This window comes from Myotis myotis, unplaced genomic scaffold (genome assembly GCF_014108235.1).
Source record: "Myotis myotis isolate mMyoMyo1 unplaced genomic scaffold, mMyoMyo1.p scaffold_m19_p_6, whole genome shotgun sequence".
In the NCBI taxonomy this organism is placed as follows: domain Eukaryota; kingdom Metazoa; phylum Chordata; class Mammalia; order Chiroptera; family Vespertilionidae; genus Myotis; species Myotis myotis.
Genome location: NW_023416368.1, coordinates 34,978,975 through 34,998,443, shown reverse-complemented (window position 1 = coordinate 34,998,443; position 19,469 = coordinate 34,978,975). Strand labels below are relative to the sequence as shown.

General features: G+C 37.5%; 1 protein-coding gene across 2 annotated transcripts in view; it reads right to left on the bottom strand.

Moving 5' to 3' along the window:
* The window catches only part of AFF4 (AF4/FMR2 family member 4), a 94,226-nt gene that overhangs the window by 42,199 nt on the left and 32,558 nt on the right, over positions 1-19,469 (bottom strand). For both annotated transcript variants that reach the window (XM_036313707.1, XM_036313706.1), the window contains 2 exons: positions 18,719-18,763; positions 14,835-14,921 (listed from right to left, as the gene is read on the bottom strand). In XM_036313707.1, coding sequence (XP_036169600.1) covers positions 14,835-14,921; positions 18,719-18,763 — 132 coding nt within the window. The remainder of the gene's footprint in view (positions 1-14,834; positions 14,922-18,718; positions 18,764-19,469) is intronic.

Here is a 19,469-nt window from a genome sequence, read left to right as displayed (position 1 = left end):
TCAATGTAACTTTAATAAACATTTTTTATTATTATTATTAGTTAAGGTATTACAAATGTGTCCTCATCCCCCCATTTTAATAAACATTTTTAAATGGCTTATTTTGATGTTTGGCTTCATTGGATATTGCAAAGACACTGTACACAAATAAAAGAATTGCAAAAGTAAAATAAACTAATTGCTACACTTACTAAGTCATGATACCAAATTTCAATCTTATACCTTAATTATGCAAAAGTTTCTATTGAAATTAAGCATCAGATTACCAATGTTTACTGATATAAATACTTTTAGAGAAAATAAAAAGATTCCATTTTAATATTTTTAGCAAATAGGTTCAAAATCCACTGAAATTAGAAAATTACGTTTCCAAGTCTTGAAAGTTTGCACATATGAAGTCATAATAGTTTCTGTCAACAATAAAAAATATATAGTAATGACATTCATTGTTAAAACATCATCTCTACCCTGAAAGGACAAGAGGGTTTATTATTTTTTAAAAATGTTATGAAAAGATTTAGCATATTTGGGACTTCTGTGTGAGGGAAAGAAGAGAAAGGGGGGTAGAAGGGGGAGGCAGGGAAGGTAGGGAGAGGGAGAAGGGGAGAGAAAAAGAGAGAGAGGTGTTAACTCATTTTTAAGTGAGATAACTAGGGTAAAAAATAACCAGTGAACTTCTTCCACTTCTAAAAAATATTCAGAAGTGTCACATAGATTCTCCATGAAAAAAGGAGACAGGAGTGGGGAGGAAGGAAAAGAAATTATACTTTAGGATTTGTTTTTCTAATATATTTGATTTCAGAGGGGAAGGGAGGAGAGAGATAGAAACATTAATGAGAGAAAAATCACTGACCAGCTGCCACTTGCATGGCCCCTACTGGTGATCAATCCTGCAACCTGAACATATGCCATTCATAGGTGGATGCTAAATCTCTAAGCCATGCGGGCCGGGCTATTTTTCTGTTTTATCTTTCCTTGAGTGGTGCACAAAATAGTACCTGGCTCTTCAAGTATTTTATAACTGAAAAAAAATCTAACAAATATCATAAAGAGACTAACATAAGCACCTGTATTGCCATCCATTATAGCTAACTGTACACTGCATAATTTATTTCAATATATGTGTCCTGAAGCTTCAGCTCTGCTTTTTTTTTTTTTAATATATTTTATTTTTTACAGAGAGGAAGGGAGAGGGATAGAGAGTTAGAAACATCAATGAGAGAGAAACATCGATCAGCTGCCTCCTGCACACCTCCCACTGGGGATGTGCCCGCAACCAAGGTACATGCCCTTGACTGGAATTGAACGTAGGGCCTTTCAGTCTGCAGGCTGATGCTCTATCCACTGAACCAAACCGTTAGGGCTCAGCTCTGCTTATTAAGCTTCTTTCAATAGTTTCCTGACAAAGAAATGCATTTTAATATATTCTGTTTTCTCTCTGAACATGATTTCAGTCATTTTCACAGAAGCAGAAAGACCAAATTTTTGGACAAAGGTATAGACAGTGGCTCTCAACCTTCCTAATGCCGCCACCCTTTAATTCAGTTCCTCATGTTGTGGTGACCCCCAACCATAAAATTATTTTCGTTGCTACTTCATAACTGTAATTTTGCTACTGTAAACAATATGTAATTATATATGTGTTTTCCGATGGTCTTTAGGCGACCCCTGTGAAAGGGTCATTCGACCCCCAAAGGGATCGCGACCCACAGGTTGAGAACTGCTGGTATAGAACATTGGGGGCAACCTCAAAAGAGATTTTAATAAAATTTTACTAAACTTTGATGTATAAGAACAGAACTGAATTATCACATAACTCAAAATATTACTGAGTATAAATTGTGATGCCTGCATAATTTCATTACAATTTTGTAAGTACATTATACACAAAAAGCAAGGTTAGAGATATAAATGCATATTCATATTGATAATGTAGGTCTGTTTATGGCATACTTGTTTCTGCTTTGTACCATAGCAGATAAAGAGTTCATAGTAGGAGAAAGAAAATAAAAACGCTGCCATTTTCTTGTTTGCATTTTTCATTCAATTGTTTCACTGTAGTTATTTTTTAAGCCATGTGTGCATTAGTGAAGACTATTGAATTAAGACCAGTTAATGTAATTTGTAAATAATCTTAACCAAGCCACACTTAAAATTGCAATATGCCACAGCTAATAGCAAATGAATGTGAGCAATTCTATCAACTTTTCCATATTGAGAAGGCCTAAACTCTTGGAATACCTCACATGCCAGAAATAACACAACACATACTAAACACTTTGTGAGTTGCAGATAAAACATTATTTAGGAAGAAAATTATAACACTAAAAGCATATATTAGAAAGTGAGAAAGATCTCAAATCAATGACGTTAGTTTCTGCTTTAAGAATTTTTTTTAATACAGCACACTGAACCAAAAGAAAACAAAACAAAAAGGTGATAAATATCAGAGTGGAAATCAATGCAATAAAAGAGAAAAACAATGGAGATAAAAAAATAAAAGTTTTTAAAGATCTATAAAACTGACAAATCCCTAACCAGAGGAAAAAGAGAGAAGAAATAAATTACCAATAACCAGAATAAGAAATATAAAAAGTATAAGGGAATATTTTAAAAACCTACACCAATAAATTTGATGTCTTTGACAATCAGTAGATAAAATGGACAAATTCCTTGAAAGACAGAAACTACCAAAGCACATTCAAGGAGAAGGAGATAACGTGACTAGCTCTACATCTATCAAATAAATGTAATTTTTACTTAAAAACTGTCCTACGAAGAAAGCTCAACAGTCAAAGGGTTTCACTGGTGAATTTTAATAAATGGTCAAGGAAGAAGTAATATCAATTTTATACAAACTATTCCAGAAAATTGAGGAGAAAGTTATGTCCCAACTCACTCTATGACATCAGAATTACTCTGATACCAAAACCAGACACAGATATAACTACAACAAATTACAGACCAATATCCCTCAGGAATACAGATATAAAAATTCTTTTAAAAAAAAGTTTTTGAAAATCAAATTCAAAACTACATAAGGCAGAGTGAAGTTTTTTAACCAGAAATGTAATATTGATTTAAAATTTTTAAATAACTGAGGTAGCTCACGTTACAGATCAAAAATGGGAAACTCCTGCCCTAGCTGGTTTGGCTTAGTGGATAGAGCGTTGACCTGCGGACTAAAGGGTCACAGGTTCAATTCTGGTCAAGGGCTTGATCCCCAGGGGGAGCGTGCAGGAGGCAGCCAATCAATGATTTTCTTTCATCATTGATGTTTCTATCTCTCTCTCCCTCTTTCTTCCTCTCTGAAATTAAATATTTTAAAAAATGGGAAAATCCTTTTATGTCAATAGAGTCAACAAAACATTCAACAGACTCCAAAATTCATTCTTTTTAAAAAATAAGTTTTTATTGATTTTCAGAGAGAGGGAGGGAGAGGGATAGACAGAAACATCCATGACAGAGAATCATCTATTGGCTGCTTCCAACACGCCCCCTACTGGGGATCAAGCCGGAACCTGAGCATGTGCCCTGACCAGGAATTAATTATTCAACAAAGAACAAGTGTTGGCAAGAATGTGGAGAAAAGGGAAACATCATGCACTGTTGGTGGGAATGCAGATCCATACAGCCACTATGAAAAACAGTATGTAGGTCCTAAAAAATTTTTTAAATGGGACTGCCTTATGATCCAGCAATTCCACTTCTGGGTATATATCTGAAGAAACCAAAACACTAACTGGAAAGAGTACATGTACCCCTATGTTCATTACAGTTTTATTTACAGCCAAGATATGAAAGCAACCCAAGTGCCCATCAATAGACAAGTGGATATAAAAGCTGTGGTACGTATATAACAATGGAATATTACTCGGGCATATGAAAGAATGAAATCTCAGCATTTTTGAGAGCATGGATGGACCCAGAGAGCATTATGCTAAGTGAAATAAATCAGACATTGAAAGACAAATACATTGAAAGACATTGAAGTACAATATGGTAGTCAGTGGGTGCAATATGGTAGTAAAGTACAGCATAGGGAATATAGTCAATAATAGTGTAATAACTATGTAGATGGGCATATGAAATTCCAAGAGATCACTTTTTAAAGTGTATGATTGTCTAACCACTATGCTATACATCTAAAACTAATCTACACTAATAAAAAAAGAAAGATGCAAATCGACCATACCGTCACAACACCCCACAGCCAATCAGGAGTGAGTATGTAAATTAACACAACAAAGATGGCGGGTTAATCTGCATATGCAGGTGCCGAGTGGCCGGGGGCAGGGCGGCCACTTGCGTGCACGCCGGCACCAAGCGGCCTGGGTCCCGGGGACAGGCGTCCTCGGGACCCAGGCTGCTCTGAGCCTGTAGGCCCGCACATAGGCCCGTAGGGCCCAGGGTCCCAGAACGACCCCTGCCACTCTGGGCCTACGTGCGCAGGCGCTGAACAGCTGGGGGTGGGACAGGAACGTCCCCTGCAGTGAGTGAGCAGACAACAGGGCCCTGCTTGCCCCTGGCCGTGGCAGCAAGGGGCAAGCAGTCCCTCGCAGTGAGCGAGCTGACAGCAGGGACCTGCTTGCCCCTCGCTGTGGCATCAAGGGGCAAAGCAGTTCCCCACAGGGCCCCCACAAAGAGCAGACACCAGGGCCTGTGGTGGCATCAAGCAGGCAGGTCCGCAGAGAGCGGAGAACCACAGAAAGCAGGCCTAAGCCGTCAGTAGGACATCGCCTGAGAGCTCCCAGATTGGAGAGGGTGCAGGTCGGGCTGAGGGACCCTCCCCTCCCCCCATGCACCGGAATTTCGTGCACCGGACCCCTAGTATAAAATAATACTGAATGTAAACTACAATTGAAAAATAAAAAAGGAAAATACAATTTTTTTTTAAATATAGGAAATAATGTATTGTGAGGTTTATGACATACAATTAAGTAGCATGTATGATAAAAGCACAGGTAATAAAAGGAGGAAATTCAAGTTATACTGTTGTAAGGCATTAGGCTATATGTGAAATGACGCATTACTGAAAAGTAACTGTGGGTAATGTGGCCATGCAGCCTAGGGTACTGGATAGTAATTGCGATATGGTAAACCATAGAGCGATCACACAAAACAGTTCTGGAAAGCTCACATTTTCTGATTTCAAACTTACTACAAAGATGTAGTAATCAAGACAACAGTATTGGCATATAGACAAACAGATCAATGAAACAAAATTGAGAGTCCACAAAAACACACATTATGGTCAACTGATTATCCACAAGAGTGTAAAGATAATTCAATGGGGAAAGAATAGTGTTTTCAGCAAATGGTGGAGAGACAACTGGACATGCCCATGTAAAAGAATGAAGTTGGATCCCTGACACTAAACACTAAAACTAACTCAAAATGGATCGAAGACCTAAATGTAAGATTTAAAACTATAAAACTCTTAGAAGAAAATATGTGTAAATATTTGTTACCTTGGATCATACAATGGTTTCTTAGCTCTGACACCAAAAACACAAACAAAAAATTGATAAACTGGACTTCATCAAAATTAAAAATTTTTGTGCTTTAAAGAATATCATCAAGAAAGTAAAAAAAAAAAAAAAAAAAAAAAAAAGGAGAAAAGAAAGTAAAAATATCCCAAAGCATGGGAGAAAAACTTTGCAAATCATATGTATGATAAGGGACTGACTCTAAAATATATAAAGAAAAAAATTAAATAAATAAATATGTATATAAAGAACTCCTACAACTTAATAATAAAAAGACAACCCAATTTAAAAATCAGCAAAATATCTGGATACATCTCCAAATAAGATATACAAAGGGCAATAAGGCCATGAAAATACTTTCAGCATCATTAACCATCAGAGAAATAAATATTAATACCACAGTGACATACCAATTCTCACCTACTAAAATAGCTATAATCAAAAAGAAAGTAACAAGCTAGCTGGCCAGGATGTGGAGAAATTCAAACTCTCATCAACTGCTGGTGGGTTATGTAAAATGGACCAGCCACTTTGGAAAAATATCAGACAGTTCCTCATATATTAAACACAGAGTTACCATATGACCTAGCATTTCTACTCCCGGGTATATAAACAAGGGAATTAAAAACATGTCTACAAAAATACTTACGGCAGTATTTGCCTTAGTAGCAAAAAACTGAAAACAACCCAAATGTCAATTGAACAGTTAAACAAAATATGATATAGCCATACAATAAAATATACTCAGCCATAAAAAGAATGAAGTACTGACACATGCTATAACATACATGAGCCTTGAAAATATCATGCTAGGTGAAAGATCCAGTCACAAGACTATATATTGTATGATCTCATTTACATAAAATACCCAGAATAGATGAATCTATAGAACTATAATTTAAGATTAGTGGTTGCCTAGGGTTGGGGGATGAAGAATGGTTGTAGGCTATCGAAGGGTAACTGCTAACTCCCTTTAGTAGGGTTTCTTTTTGGGGTGATGAAAATGTTCTGAAATAATTGTCTTGATGGTTGCACAACTCTGAATATACTAAAAAACAGTAAATGGGACATCTTAAATGGATGAACTGCCCTCCTGCAGTGGTTGAGCACCGACCTATGAACCAGGAGGTCACTTTTTGATTCCCGGTTAGGGCACATGCCCAGATTGCAGGCTTGATCCCCAGCAGGGGGGTGTGCAGGAGGCAGGCGATCAATGATTCTCATCATTGATGTTTCTATCTCTCCCTCTCCCTTCCTCTTTGAAATCAATAAAAATATATTTAAATGGATGAACTGAATGGCATGTATACTGTATCTCAATAAAACTGTTATCCTCAAAAAAGAAAAAGTAGGAATTAACTATAACTATGAACTTATATTCAAAATCTTCTAATAAACTCAAGCTGTAATTTTATAATTAAAAGGAGGCATAGCTATTAAATAACACAAGAAATAGAAGAAAGCTGTAGTATCTATATGAATATTAAAATAGACTTTGAAAGACAGAACTTAGAAGACAGAACCTACACAGAACCTACACAGAACCTAGAGACAGAAGAACTTCGCTGGAGAGAACATGGCAAAAGATCCTGGACAGAAGCTGGAGACAGAACCTAGAGACAGAACCTAGCGAGAGAACATGGCAAAAGATCCTGGACAGAAACTGGCCACAGAACCTAGAGACAGAACCTAGCGAGAGAACCTGGCTACAGAACCTGGATAGAACATGGCAAGAGAACCTGACTAGAACATGGCTACAGAACCTGGCTGGAGAACCTAGCAAGAGAACATGGACACAGAACCTGGCTGGAGAACCTGGAGAACCTGGCTGGAGAACCTAGCAAGAGAACATGGACACAGAACCTGGCTGGAGACCCTAACCAGAACTTTGCTGGAGATCCTGACCAGAACTTCGCTGGAGATCCAGACCAGAACTTGGCTGGAGATCCTGGCTGGGCTGCTGATCAACTGAACGCTGTCTCCGTGTCATTCCTTCTTCGCCGACTCCGTCCACACCTTTGGGGACCCCTGGACCTGCTGGGGTTGGACCCCAGCAATACATTGTAAAGTTTCTTTGTGAGGGACATCCTTAATTAGCTGAATATCATAAAGCAAATCCACCCCCCCCCAAAAAAAAATAAAGTAGACTTTGAAACAAGCATTAATACCAAATATAAAGAGGCACATCTCATAATGTAAAAAAAGGATCAATTCATCAGAAAGACACAGCAATTCTAAATGTTACGTACTACTTGACAAAGCTGCAAAATACATGAACTAAAAACAGACAAAACAGAAAGAGGAAACAGATCAGCAAAAACAGATGAAGATGTCAACACTCTCCTAGCAGTAAAGAGTAGACAATAGTTAAATATAGATTACTTTATCTGATATATATAACCATATTGTATCTAGTGCACATGAAACAGTCACCAAGAAAGATCATATACTTGGCCATACACATTTAAATTTAAAAGGACTGAAATTATACAGCATATATTGTCTGAAAAGAATGTAAATAAATTATAAATCAATGAATAAAATGGTATCTGGAAAATTCTTAAGTATTTGAAAATAAAACCACATATTTCTGAATAACCCATGGGACAGAAAAGTCACAAAGGAAATATTTTGCAATGAATAATTAAAACGTAATATATCATAATTTGTGAGATACAACTAAAGCAGACCAGGAAAATTGGTAGTTTTAAATACTTAAAACAAGAAATGTTTACAATCTATGATCTAAGTTTCCACCTTAAGAAGTTAGAAGTGGCTCTCCCTCCTGGAGCATGCCCTTCCCCCGACCCCCCAGGCATGTTACCATTAGCTTCCAAACTCCCAAACTCCAAGGGCCCTGCCTTTACCTCCATAATTTGTCTCCTAAGCCCATTTCTTCTAGAAATTACATCTTCTACCTCTGCAATTTACCAAATAAAGGTTCTCTTACAGTTTGGGTCTTGGCTCTGAATTCTTTCCTAGTCAGAACTCAATTACCAAGGTTGCTGAAGCCAGGTTTGGTCTGACCCCACCAGTTCCTGTCGCTCTGCACGGTTCCTGTTGCACTGCACGTAACATAATGGTGTCTACTTGGATTGTTCTTACAGTGACTCAGATGGTTTCATCACTGTTGTATTTCAGCTCCAGGCCCAGATAAGCAACAAAACCAGCAACTGCTGACGTTAGGACCAGCTACTTTGAATAATTAACTCTTGACCTGGTGGCGGCCAATCAATCAGTGGAGACCACAACCCTGTAAAGACACACCTGGAAAGCTGCTTAATAGTCTATTAAGATCGTCCCTTAGAACAGTGGTTCTCAACCTTGGCTGCACATTAGAATCACCTGGGAATCTTTTTAAAATCCTGATTTCTGGGCCTCATCCTCCAGAAATTCTGTTTCTTTGTTATGGGGTGGGGCCACAACATTAGTAACAAAGAAACAATTTCCGGGGGATGAGGCCCAGAAATCAGGATTTTAAAAAGATTTCCAGGTGATTCTAATGTGCAGCCAAGGTTGAGAACCACTGCCTTAGGACTGCCTATAAAATCTTGACCCTTAAAACCTTTAGGAGGACCCAGTGAGCTCTCTTACCCACTCCACTCTCCCTCCCTGAGGCGCGTTACCATTAACTTCCTCACTCTCAAGCTTCAAGGGCCCTTCTTTTACCTCCATACTCATTTTCTAAGCCCATTTCTTCTAGAAATTACTTATTTTACCTCTGTGATTTACCAAAAAAAAGTCCTCCTAAAAAAAGTTAAAAGAAAAACAAAACCCATCATAAGTAGAAAGAATCACCATAAAAGCAAAATAAAAGAAATAGAAAACTGAAAGAACCTAAGATGATTCTTGGAAATGATTGATAAAAACTGATAAACCTCTAGCTAGAACAAGGGTGGGCAAACTTTTTGACTCGAGGGCCACAATGGGTTCTTAAACTGGACCGGAGGGCCGGAACAAAAGCATGGATGGAGTGTTTGTGTGAACTAATATAAATTCAAAGTAAACATCATTACATAAAAGGGTACAGTCTTTTTTTTTTTTTTTTAGTTTTATTCATTTCAAACGGTCCGGATCCGGCCCACGGGCTGTAGTTTGCCCACGGCTGAGCTAGAATGATCAAAGAAAACAGAAAGAGAGAAAATACAAATCACTAATATCAGGGGGGAAAAGGACTTCACTACAGATCCCATAGGCACTTAAAGAATAAATAAGTAAATGAATAAATAAATAAATAAATAAATAAAAAATAAATATATACACCCTAATATGCAAATAGACCAAATGGCAGAACAACCAAACAACCAGTAGCTATGACGTGAACTGACCACCCGGGGGCGCACATGGAACATTGCGGGCATCGGCCATGGGGGGATGGTGGAGCAGGTGAGCAGGGGTGCCAGACCAAGGTGGGGTGCCAGTCGCTGTCATCAGGGCGAGCCTCTGGTGGTTACTGAAAATTCTTTGTTCCCACATGCTGCAGTCCCACCCGGTGTTCGCACCTGCTGCCGGTGCCCGTCCCGATCACTAGACACTGTCAGTGGTTGCCCTGAGGGCTTCTCCTCTTCCCCCTGCTCCTAAAGGGCAGTGGCCGCTGCTCGCACCCATTGCTGGCACCGGCCCCAATTGCTCCGCACCGTCAGTGGGTGTAAGTGGGGCAGCACTGTCAGCATGTGGGAGCGGCAGCAGCAGGAGTGGGGCTGCTGGCAGACAGGGGACCAAGGGGTCGCGATAGGAGGGGCTGGGTGGGGGCACAGAGGACAGGCTGAGATCCACCTCTGTGCCCACCACAGCCTCATGGCCCACAGTTCCTTTCAAGGTGTGCGAATTACTGCACTGGGCCGCTAGTCATCATATCTAATAAAGTGGGAATATGCTAATTGACCCTCACACCATCACAAAGATGGCAGTGCCCACAGCCAATAGGAGGGAATATGCTAATTGACTGCTACTCCCTCAAAGATGGCAGTGCCACAGTCACAAGATGGTGGCACCCAGTCTCCTCAGCCCTGCCATGCGCCTGCCTCCAGAGTCTCCCAGTCCCCTCAAACCCCCCAGCCGCCAAGGTCTGACCCGAGGCATAGGCAAGCCTTGGATGGTGGCTGCCCAGCTGACCAGGGCCAACCCGAGGTGCAGGCAAGCGTCGGATAGCAGCTGCCCAGCCGCCTAGGGCCAGCCTGAGGCTCAGGTAACCAGGGCCAGCCAAGGCTTGCGCTGCCAGCAGTGGCAGAAGTAGAGGTGTGATGGGGCGTTGCCTTCCCCTGATCGCCAGGTCACCTCCCACCACTGAGGGCTCCCAGACTGTGAGGGGGGCAGGCCAGGCTGAGAGACCCCCCTCTTCGGTGCATGAATTTTCATGCACCGGGCCTCTAGTTATCAATAAATCTATGCCAATAAATTTGACTACTTAGGTAAAATAAAATTACCAAAACTCACATAAGGAAAAAAATCTGAATAGTTCTATATCTAACAAAAAAATTGAATTTGTAATTTATAAACTTCCAATAAAGAACTCTCCAGGTCAAGATAGTATCACTGTCGAACTATATTAAACATTCAAGGAAGAATTAATAATATTCCAAAATCTATTTAAGTAAAGATAAGGGAATACTTCCTTGCTCCTTTTAGGAAGCCAGTACTACCCTGATACCAAAACCAAAGACATTATAAGAAAAAAAAAACTACAAACATCTCCAACCCTGCCACCACCACCACACACCTAAAAGACAAATGATTTGAACTGACACTTCAAAAAAAAAGAATGGTTAATTCACTCGTGAAAAGAAGTTCAACATCATTCATCATCAGGGTAATACAAATTAAAACAAAAATGAGATATCTCTACATGCCCAGTAAAATGGTTAAACAGACTGACAATACCATATGTAGGCAAGGATGGAGAACAAAAACTACCATAACTGCTGGGGAATGGATGTGGGGAAAAATAGGTGTGTGATACGATCACTTTTGAAAATAGTTTTCAGTTTAGTATTAATTTAACATGCAATCATCAGATGACCCAGTAATTCTATTTTTTACCATATGACCCAGTATTTATCCATACAAAGAGTTGTAAATGAATGTTTATACTTAATTCTTAATAGCCCAAATCTGGAAAATGCTCAATTGTTTACCAAGAAGTGAATGGATAAGTTTTAGTATTTTCATACAACAGAAATAAAAAGTCAAAAATATAAAGGAACAAATCACTGATATATTCAAGAACATGGAAGCATTCCAAAAGTATATGCTGACCAAAAGTAGGTAACCCTATATACAAAATAAGTAAACAATGAATGGATTCCATTTAAATGAAATTCTAGAAACAGCAAAACTTATCTATAATTACATAAAACAAATCAGCAATTGTGTGGGGCCAGTTGTAGGAGTGAAGTGGACTGCAAAGGAACATGAGCGAACTTTGGGGGTGATGGAAATGTTCTAATTATTTTTCTTAAATATATTTTTATCGATTTCAGAGATGAAGGAAGAAAAAGAGAGGGAGATAGAAACTTCAGTGATGAGAGAGAATCATTGATCGGTTGCCACCTGGAAGCCCCCCACTGGGGATGGAGCCCAAAACCCAGGCATGTGCCCTGACCAGAATCAAACCGGGACCTCCTCGCTCATAGGTCTATGCTCAACCACTGAGTCACACAAGCCAGGCTTATTCTTGATTAGGGTGGTGGTTACAAAGGTGCATACATCTATCCAAACTCAAACTGTATATTAAAAACATGTGCAGATTTTTATGTAAAAGCTGATTTAAAAAGTAAAAGAGTGGCCCTAGCCAGTCTTGCTCAGTGGAGAGAGCATCAGTCTGTGGACTGAAGGATTCCAGTCAAGGGCACATGGCCAGGTTGCGGGCTTAGTCCCTGGTAAGAGGCATGTAGAAGGCAGCCAATCAATGATTCACTCTCATCATTGATGTTTCTCTCTCTCCCTCTCCTTTTATCTCTGAAATCAATCAATAAATATATATGTACACACAGATATATATGTGTGTGTGTGTATATAGAAAGAGAGAGAAAGAGAGAGAGAGAGAGAGAGAGAGAGAGAGAGAGAGAATCTTTCTTAAAAAAAAAAAAAAAAAAAAAAAAAGGAAAAAGAGTGCCCTGGCTCTAGCCAGTTTTGCTCAGTGAATACAGCAATGGCCTGCGGACCAAAGGGTCCCAGGTTCAATTTCAGTCCAGGGCACATACCACGGTTGCAGACCCCTCCCTGACCCGGGCACATGCAGGAGGCAACCAATCAATGTGTTTCTCTCACATCGATGTTTCTCTCCAGTCTTTCCCTCTCCCACTCTCTCTAAAAGATCAATGGGAAAATATCCTCCGGTGAGGATTATCAAAGAAAAAAAAAAGAGTGCCCTGACATTCAGTGGTTAGAATGTCAGCTCTCAGACCCAAAGATTGTGGGTTAGATTCCCGGTCAAGATTCCCTAGCCCCAGGAGAGGCATGTGTGGGAAGAAACCAATCTATGTGTCTGTCTCACATCAATGTTTCTCTCTCTCTCTCTCTCTCTCTCTCTCTCTCTCTCTCTCTCTTTCCCTCTCTTCGCTCCCTTACACTCTCTCTAGAAATCAATGGGAAAAATATCCTTGAGTGAAGATTAAAAAAAAAAGAGTGGTATGGCACATATATGGGCAGAAAGTTATATCTCTATGTAACATCATTCACAAAAATAAACTGGGCTAAATATAAACATAGAAAACAAAATTGCAATCACATTAAAAGAAAAATAAGAGGATATATTTATAATTCTAGGGAATGAATAGTGTTCTTTAAAAAGACATTAACAAGCAAAAGCTATAAGAAAGGTATATTTATTCATCAAAATTAAAACTTCTAGACCATAAAACTTAAAAGGACTCTGGGAAATACATCTGCAACATGTAGTAAAAGGAAATATTAGATTCCATAATTCAAACAAAACAACATAAAATAAAAAAAGAAATACTCCTAAAACTCAACATAGGTGAAAGATGCAACCCTAAGGGTAGAGGATGTGGGCAAATTCATCCATACAGAAATCAAATGGATGACAAATTTATAAAGATGAACTTTACTAGCAATCTAGGAAACGGAATGTCATTTTTCACCCAAAAGACTGGTGGTTAAAGTAACAAATGGGAGTGTGCATATGAGGAAAAATAGGGAATACAAGTGGGAGCACTGACTGATACAATCACTTCAGAGGGAATTTGAGAGTATATATTAATCATATACTTTCAATACTCAGTAATTCTACTTCTTGCTTTTTATCCAAAAGAAACTTCCATGCACAAAGATATCCACTATAGCAGTGGTTCTCAACCTTCTGGCCCTTTAAATACAGTTCCTCATGTTGTGACCCAACCATAAAATAATTTTCGTTGCTACTTCATAACTGTAATGTTGCTACTGTTATGAATCGTAATGTAAATATCTGATATGCAGGATGGTCTTAGGCGACCCCTGCGAAAGGGTCTTTCAACCGCCAAAGGGGTCGTGACCCACAGGTTGAGAACTGCTGCACTATAGCAATGTTTATAGAAATGAAAACTTCCCAACAACTTAAATAATAAAGGGAAATGGCTAAATAATAAGGTACATTTACACTATGGATGCAATTTTAAAAAGTGAAATACATCTATATGTAACATATTATCTATTTATAATCTATAGATAATACATATGTGTAATAACAAGGAAAAGTCTCTAAGACCTATTTCTGAGTGATTAAAAATACAAAGCAGTAATTCTGTAAAGAAATAATGAGAAAATGCTTATATGTAATATGATTACTAATATGCATGTGAATGCATATGAAAAGTCTTACAAAGCTATGTATGAAAGGAGCTCGAATGAGATGGAGGAGGCAGAACTGAGGAAGGCTATTATTAGAAGTCCTAATGAAACTATACTAGGAGAATGTATTCTTGTATAATTTGTATAAGTTAGATTTTAGTCGAGCTTGGGATTTTTGTCTGAGGAGCCTTTTTCCATACAACATAAATATGGTTTCTATGTCGTTTAGAAAGGAGTTTCTCAGACAATAGTTTAAGAAGACCTTACCGCCTGTAGCCTAGAATACCAAAAGAGTTTGCCAACAAACTTAATAGTTTCTTCCTCATATTGCCTTCAAAGCCTTTCAAGTACCTCTTAATTTAAATCACTCTTGATTCTACTATCTGGTTTTATTTCTTCATAGCAGTTATCACTAGCTGAACTTATCTGTTTATTCTCGTTTATTGTCTGACTCCCACTAGAATGGGAATGGCAAGACAATTTTGAATTCATATGATTTTAGTCAAGCCATTTAGAGTTTTCTTACAGTATCAAAGATACATTTTATTTACTTACCTTAGTTGGAAAAGGAAATTTGGAAGGTTCTGTTTTGCATGGTGTATGAATAGCCGTTAGAGGGGGAGGCCATGAATGCGTCATCTCCTGAAATGTAATTATTACAGTTTGTTTTCAACCAGGTCAAGGATAAAAATTACACAGCTAAAATCCAGATCTGTATTATAAAATGCTGGTTTCATGATTGTTCCTCCAAAGGTATACATATGTAATCAATAAATATTAATTAAGCACAACTGTGTGCAAGGCACTATCAGGTAGGTAATATGAAAATAAATAATATACACTCTCTGGCGTCAAGGAGCTTGGAATTAAGATGATATAACCTTGTGAATAGTTACAGAAATTAGCCCTGTAGTCAAATGCAAGGCACACAAGTAAAATGCTGCTGAGGAAGAGCTTGCTGCGGGAGTGGGAGGAAGGGGGTAATAATAAAAGTGGCTAACATTGTGTACCTGTAATGAGCCAGACATTTTGCTAAGTGTTTTACATGTCTATTACTCATATAGTGCTCACAATCACATTATGAGGTAGATACCATTATTATCCTAAGTCTATGTAGGATGAAATTGAAGTACAAAGATTAAGTTATTTATTCAAGATCACACATTTAGTAAGTAATGAACACAGAATTTCATCCTAGGATGTCTGGCCACAGAGCCTATTCATTGATAGGAAATATTGGTCAGGAAAATCAGAAAAGAGATATCAAAAGCACATGAGCAAGAAGACAAACAAGCAAGGCCATAAGTCTGATTTTGTTCAATACCTGCTGTCTAATCATATGCCAAGTATGTCCAAGTGGAGGTTTGGATAAGATCACAATGTGAATGTTAGGGGACCAGGGGAGAGAGAGGAATCAGACATGGAATAAGGAGGGAGTGTTTTATTCTGGCATTTAGCTCAAACTAAACCATCAGCTATACAGAGAAAATATAACGGTGGTATAAGTTTTAAGAATATAGCTTATACCCACATAGTTATGTAAAGACACATGTTCAAGCAGCTCACACTAAAAAAATGGAAGCAACCTAAATGTCCAATAACACAGGAATAATTAAATAAATTACCAGACATCAATACAATGGAACACCAAGCAGACAGTAAAATGAGAAATTTAAGTACTGACATGAAATGATGTCCACAGTATATTTCTAAGTAACAAACACAAATCATAGTCTATGTCCTATTAAATGTTTATATATGAAAAAAATCTCTGGAAGATAGTTAACAATAGCTACCTTAGGACAACAGAATGACAGAAGGGACAAAAGACAAGGGAATTTGATACAGTCTTTACTACTTGAACCTCTAGAATCACCACCTGCCCTGTAATTGCTCTTTACCTTCTTACAATGCTTTATTTTTTAATAGCATTTCACTTACTGAAATATTATATAATTGATTTCTTATATCCTGCTCTAGAATGTCAGCTCAAAGGATGCAACAGTATCATTATTATCACCACTGTATCCCCAGTGTTTGATACATAGTAGGTGTTCAATCAGTAAGACTTGAATTAATAAATCCTTTTTTTATAGTGAACACATATTGCTTTTAGATTACATTTTTTTTCTTTAAGTTTGTTCCTAGAAACAAACAGCATGACTACAAATATCAAGAAAACATGAAGGAAATTCAGACCTGAAGTTCCTTGCCCACTGCACATAGGGAAGGGGAAAGAAAACAGAAAATCATATACTCCAGGTTTTCAAGTGTTGGCATTTTATACCTCAACTACCAAAATATCCTCAATAGAAAATCCACCATCAAATGACTGAGCACTTATTACACCCAAGGCCATATGCCACCCTGAATATATAAAAATGCAGAATGACTTGTCAATAATATGAAAGGAATAATTAAATATAAAATATCTAAGATTTCTTCTAGGTATTAGAATGCCATACATTTTTGAGGATTTGGGGAAAGGATATATGCTCCCTTAGACTTTGGCAACTGAAAAATGAACGCTATGTGAGAAGCAAAGGAAAAAGCTTATTACTGTGGTCTCTGTTGGTCTGATAAAGGGGGAAGAAGAATTTCATTAGGATTCTAATAAAAAACAAGAAACTATATATAACTTAAGAGGAAGGAGAGACACATTCCATGAAAGTTTTCTTTAAAAAAGGTAAAAGAAAGAGAATATGTATGGCTTAGGGAAACCAGTTTGGTTAATCTGTAGTGGGAGAGGTTAGGACTGGCCTATGGAAGGTCTGGAATGTTAAATTTGGGCACTATTCTTTGTATGGGCCTTAGAGAGCCACTGAAAATTTCTAGGAAGTATATTAATTTATGAAGATAAAAGGATTGAGGCAAAGAACCTGGTAGCAATACAGAAGACAGATGAGCAGGGAGACTGAAGGCAGAAAGGCAGAGTGAGGACTGTACATTGCAATTATTGAAGCTCAAGGTGGCAGAAATGAAAATAAAGGAAATGAACATTTTCAATGAATTTTCAAAGTCTACATGTAGCTTGTGATTAAACAGAACATGAGAGAAAGAAATGAGAGGTTATTAGAATGCTATACTTATAAGCATGGGAGAATGGTGGTACTATTAATGGAAGGAAATCTAATAAATTTAGACATGTTGCATCTGAAGCAGGGAGAAATCTAAATGGAGAACCCGCTAAAAAAAACAATTAAGAAACATAAACCAAAACCTAAAGGAGACCAACGCAGAAGAGAAAGACTGAATAGCTGTCTAATATATAAAGCCAAAAAAAAGGAGAAAAGGACAACTAAATGAGCAAAATGAAGAGGAGAGGCTAGAAAATGCACCCATACTTAAAAGGTACGAGAGGACACAGGGTTCCCCAAAGGCAGAGAATGAGAGACAAGAAAAGTGTATGGGAAATAAAAACAATGAAGCATAACAACAGTCAAGGAAGAAAAAAATAAAAATTCTTTAAAACAGCTGAAAGAGCAGAGAACTCAAATGAAGTCCCCAATGACATTACAGAACAGATTCAGCAAAATGATAGAGATAAAAGAGAGATTATAGTGGACTAAAGGAAAGAAAGAGGGAATAAAGTGAAAGTGACCAATGCAAGTAATCTTTCAAAAGTATCCATATTGAAATGCTACTATAGACATAAAAATTTAGGAGCTTTTGCAAAAAGTACAAGTAATATGATTCTGACGGTTTTTCTCTACTGAGTCAAAAGCAGTCATTTTGTCACTCATAAGTATGAGTGACAAATAACTTTATATTTTTCAAAAGCTTTAAAATATCTTTCTGATACTTAGGTTAGAAATAATTTTTAAATGTAATTATTCAGGTGACCAGCTTGTCAAAAAATTCAAATATTTATATACAAAATATACCATGATACTGAGATACATCACTGGACTTCCTCTTTTTCTTTTCTCCATGGAGAAATACAGTTTTTGGTCATATGTCACTTTTAAACATTCTATTAAACACTCAAAATATGCAGTATTCAGAGGAGGTCTCTCAGTGTAGGATTTGATCAGTGTGTACAGATGAATTACAAAGCAAGCTATTTTCAATGTGATGGTTTGACTGATAACTATCGAGTTTTTTTAGTACTTCAAATTATTAACAGATAAACCAAAAAAGTACAGTTATATTTGGTTCCTTCCTCTTTTTAAGGCCAACAGTTAAGACTGAAATTTGTTTTACTTAAAAACAAAAACTGCTCTTTGAGGACAAATAGTAAACAAACCAAGTGATTTAGAACCTAAGTATGAATATAAGCATAATAAATAGAGTCAATTATTTTTTATGGACATAATCAAATCACACATGTGCAATCTGTTGCTTCAGATCCTTTGTGAAATAGAGGGGTAAATAGGGTAGGAGAGTGGCAGAGCGTAATAAGAGAGCTGAGCCTATTAAAAAGAAAACATACAACTTACTTTAAGAATTTCATCCACACAGCTCACATCACCAGAAGCAGATGCCTTAGGAAAGAAGAAATACACATTAGATTTGAAGTCATTACTATTAGAATTTTATCATTTATTGTACAAATTCAATAACATTATTAGAAACAAACCTTAAAGAAGTACTTTTGCTCCCTCTACTCCACATAAGAACACTTATTAGAATACTTGGACTACTTTTCTTAAATACAAAATTTCTCAAAAACTAAAAATATCTTAATCACCAAACTGTACACGACTTTAAAAACATTTTAGTTTTCAAAAACTTTAGAATATCTTTCTCATACTTAGATTAGAAATTATTTTTAAATGTAATTTTTCAGATAAACAATTTGCCAAAAAAATTTAAAACTCTAAGGATCATATTGTTTGAAGAAAGAACAAATTACCACTTTTTTTCTCTCCAGAGGAGTAATTAGAATGGCAACTGTCAAGAACAATGAATTTTTTAAGGCTACAGGAAAAATTTTTGAATGTTCCCGACATAGCATTTTACCTATACCTGACCCCCACCCCACTGTTTTAAGCTATGAGCTGTCATTTTTAGCTACAAACATTATCTTTATTTTTCTTTCTTTTTTATCCTCACCCAAGGTTATGTTTATTGATTTGAGGGAGAGAAGAGAGAGAGAAAGGAAGAGAGGGAGAGAGAAGGGAGAATAGGGGGAGAGGGGGAGAAAGAGAGAGAAACATCAATGTGAGAGAGATTTGTGTGCCCCGATCA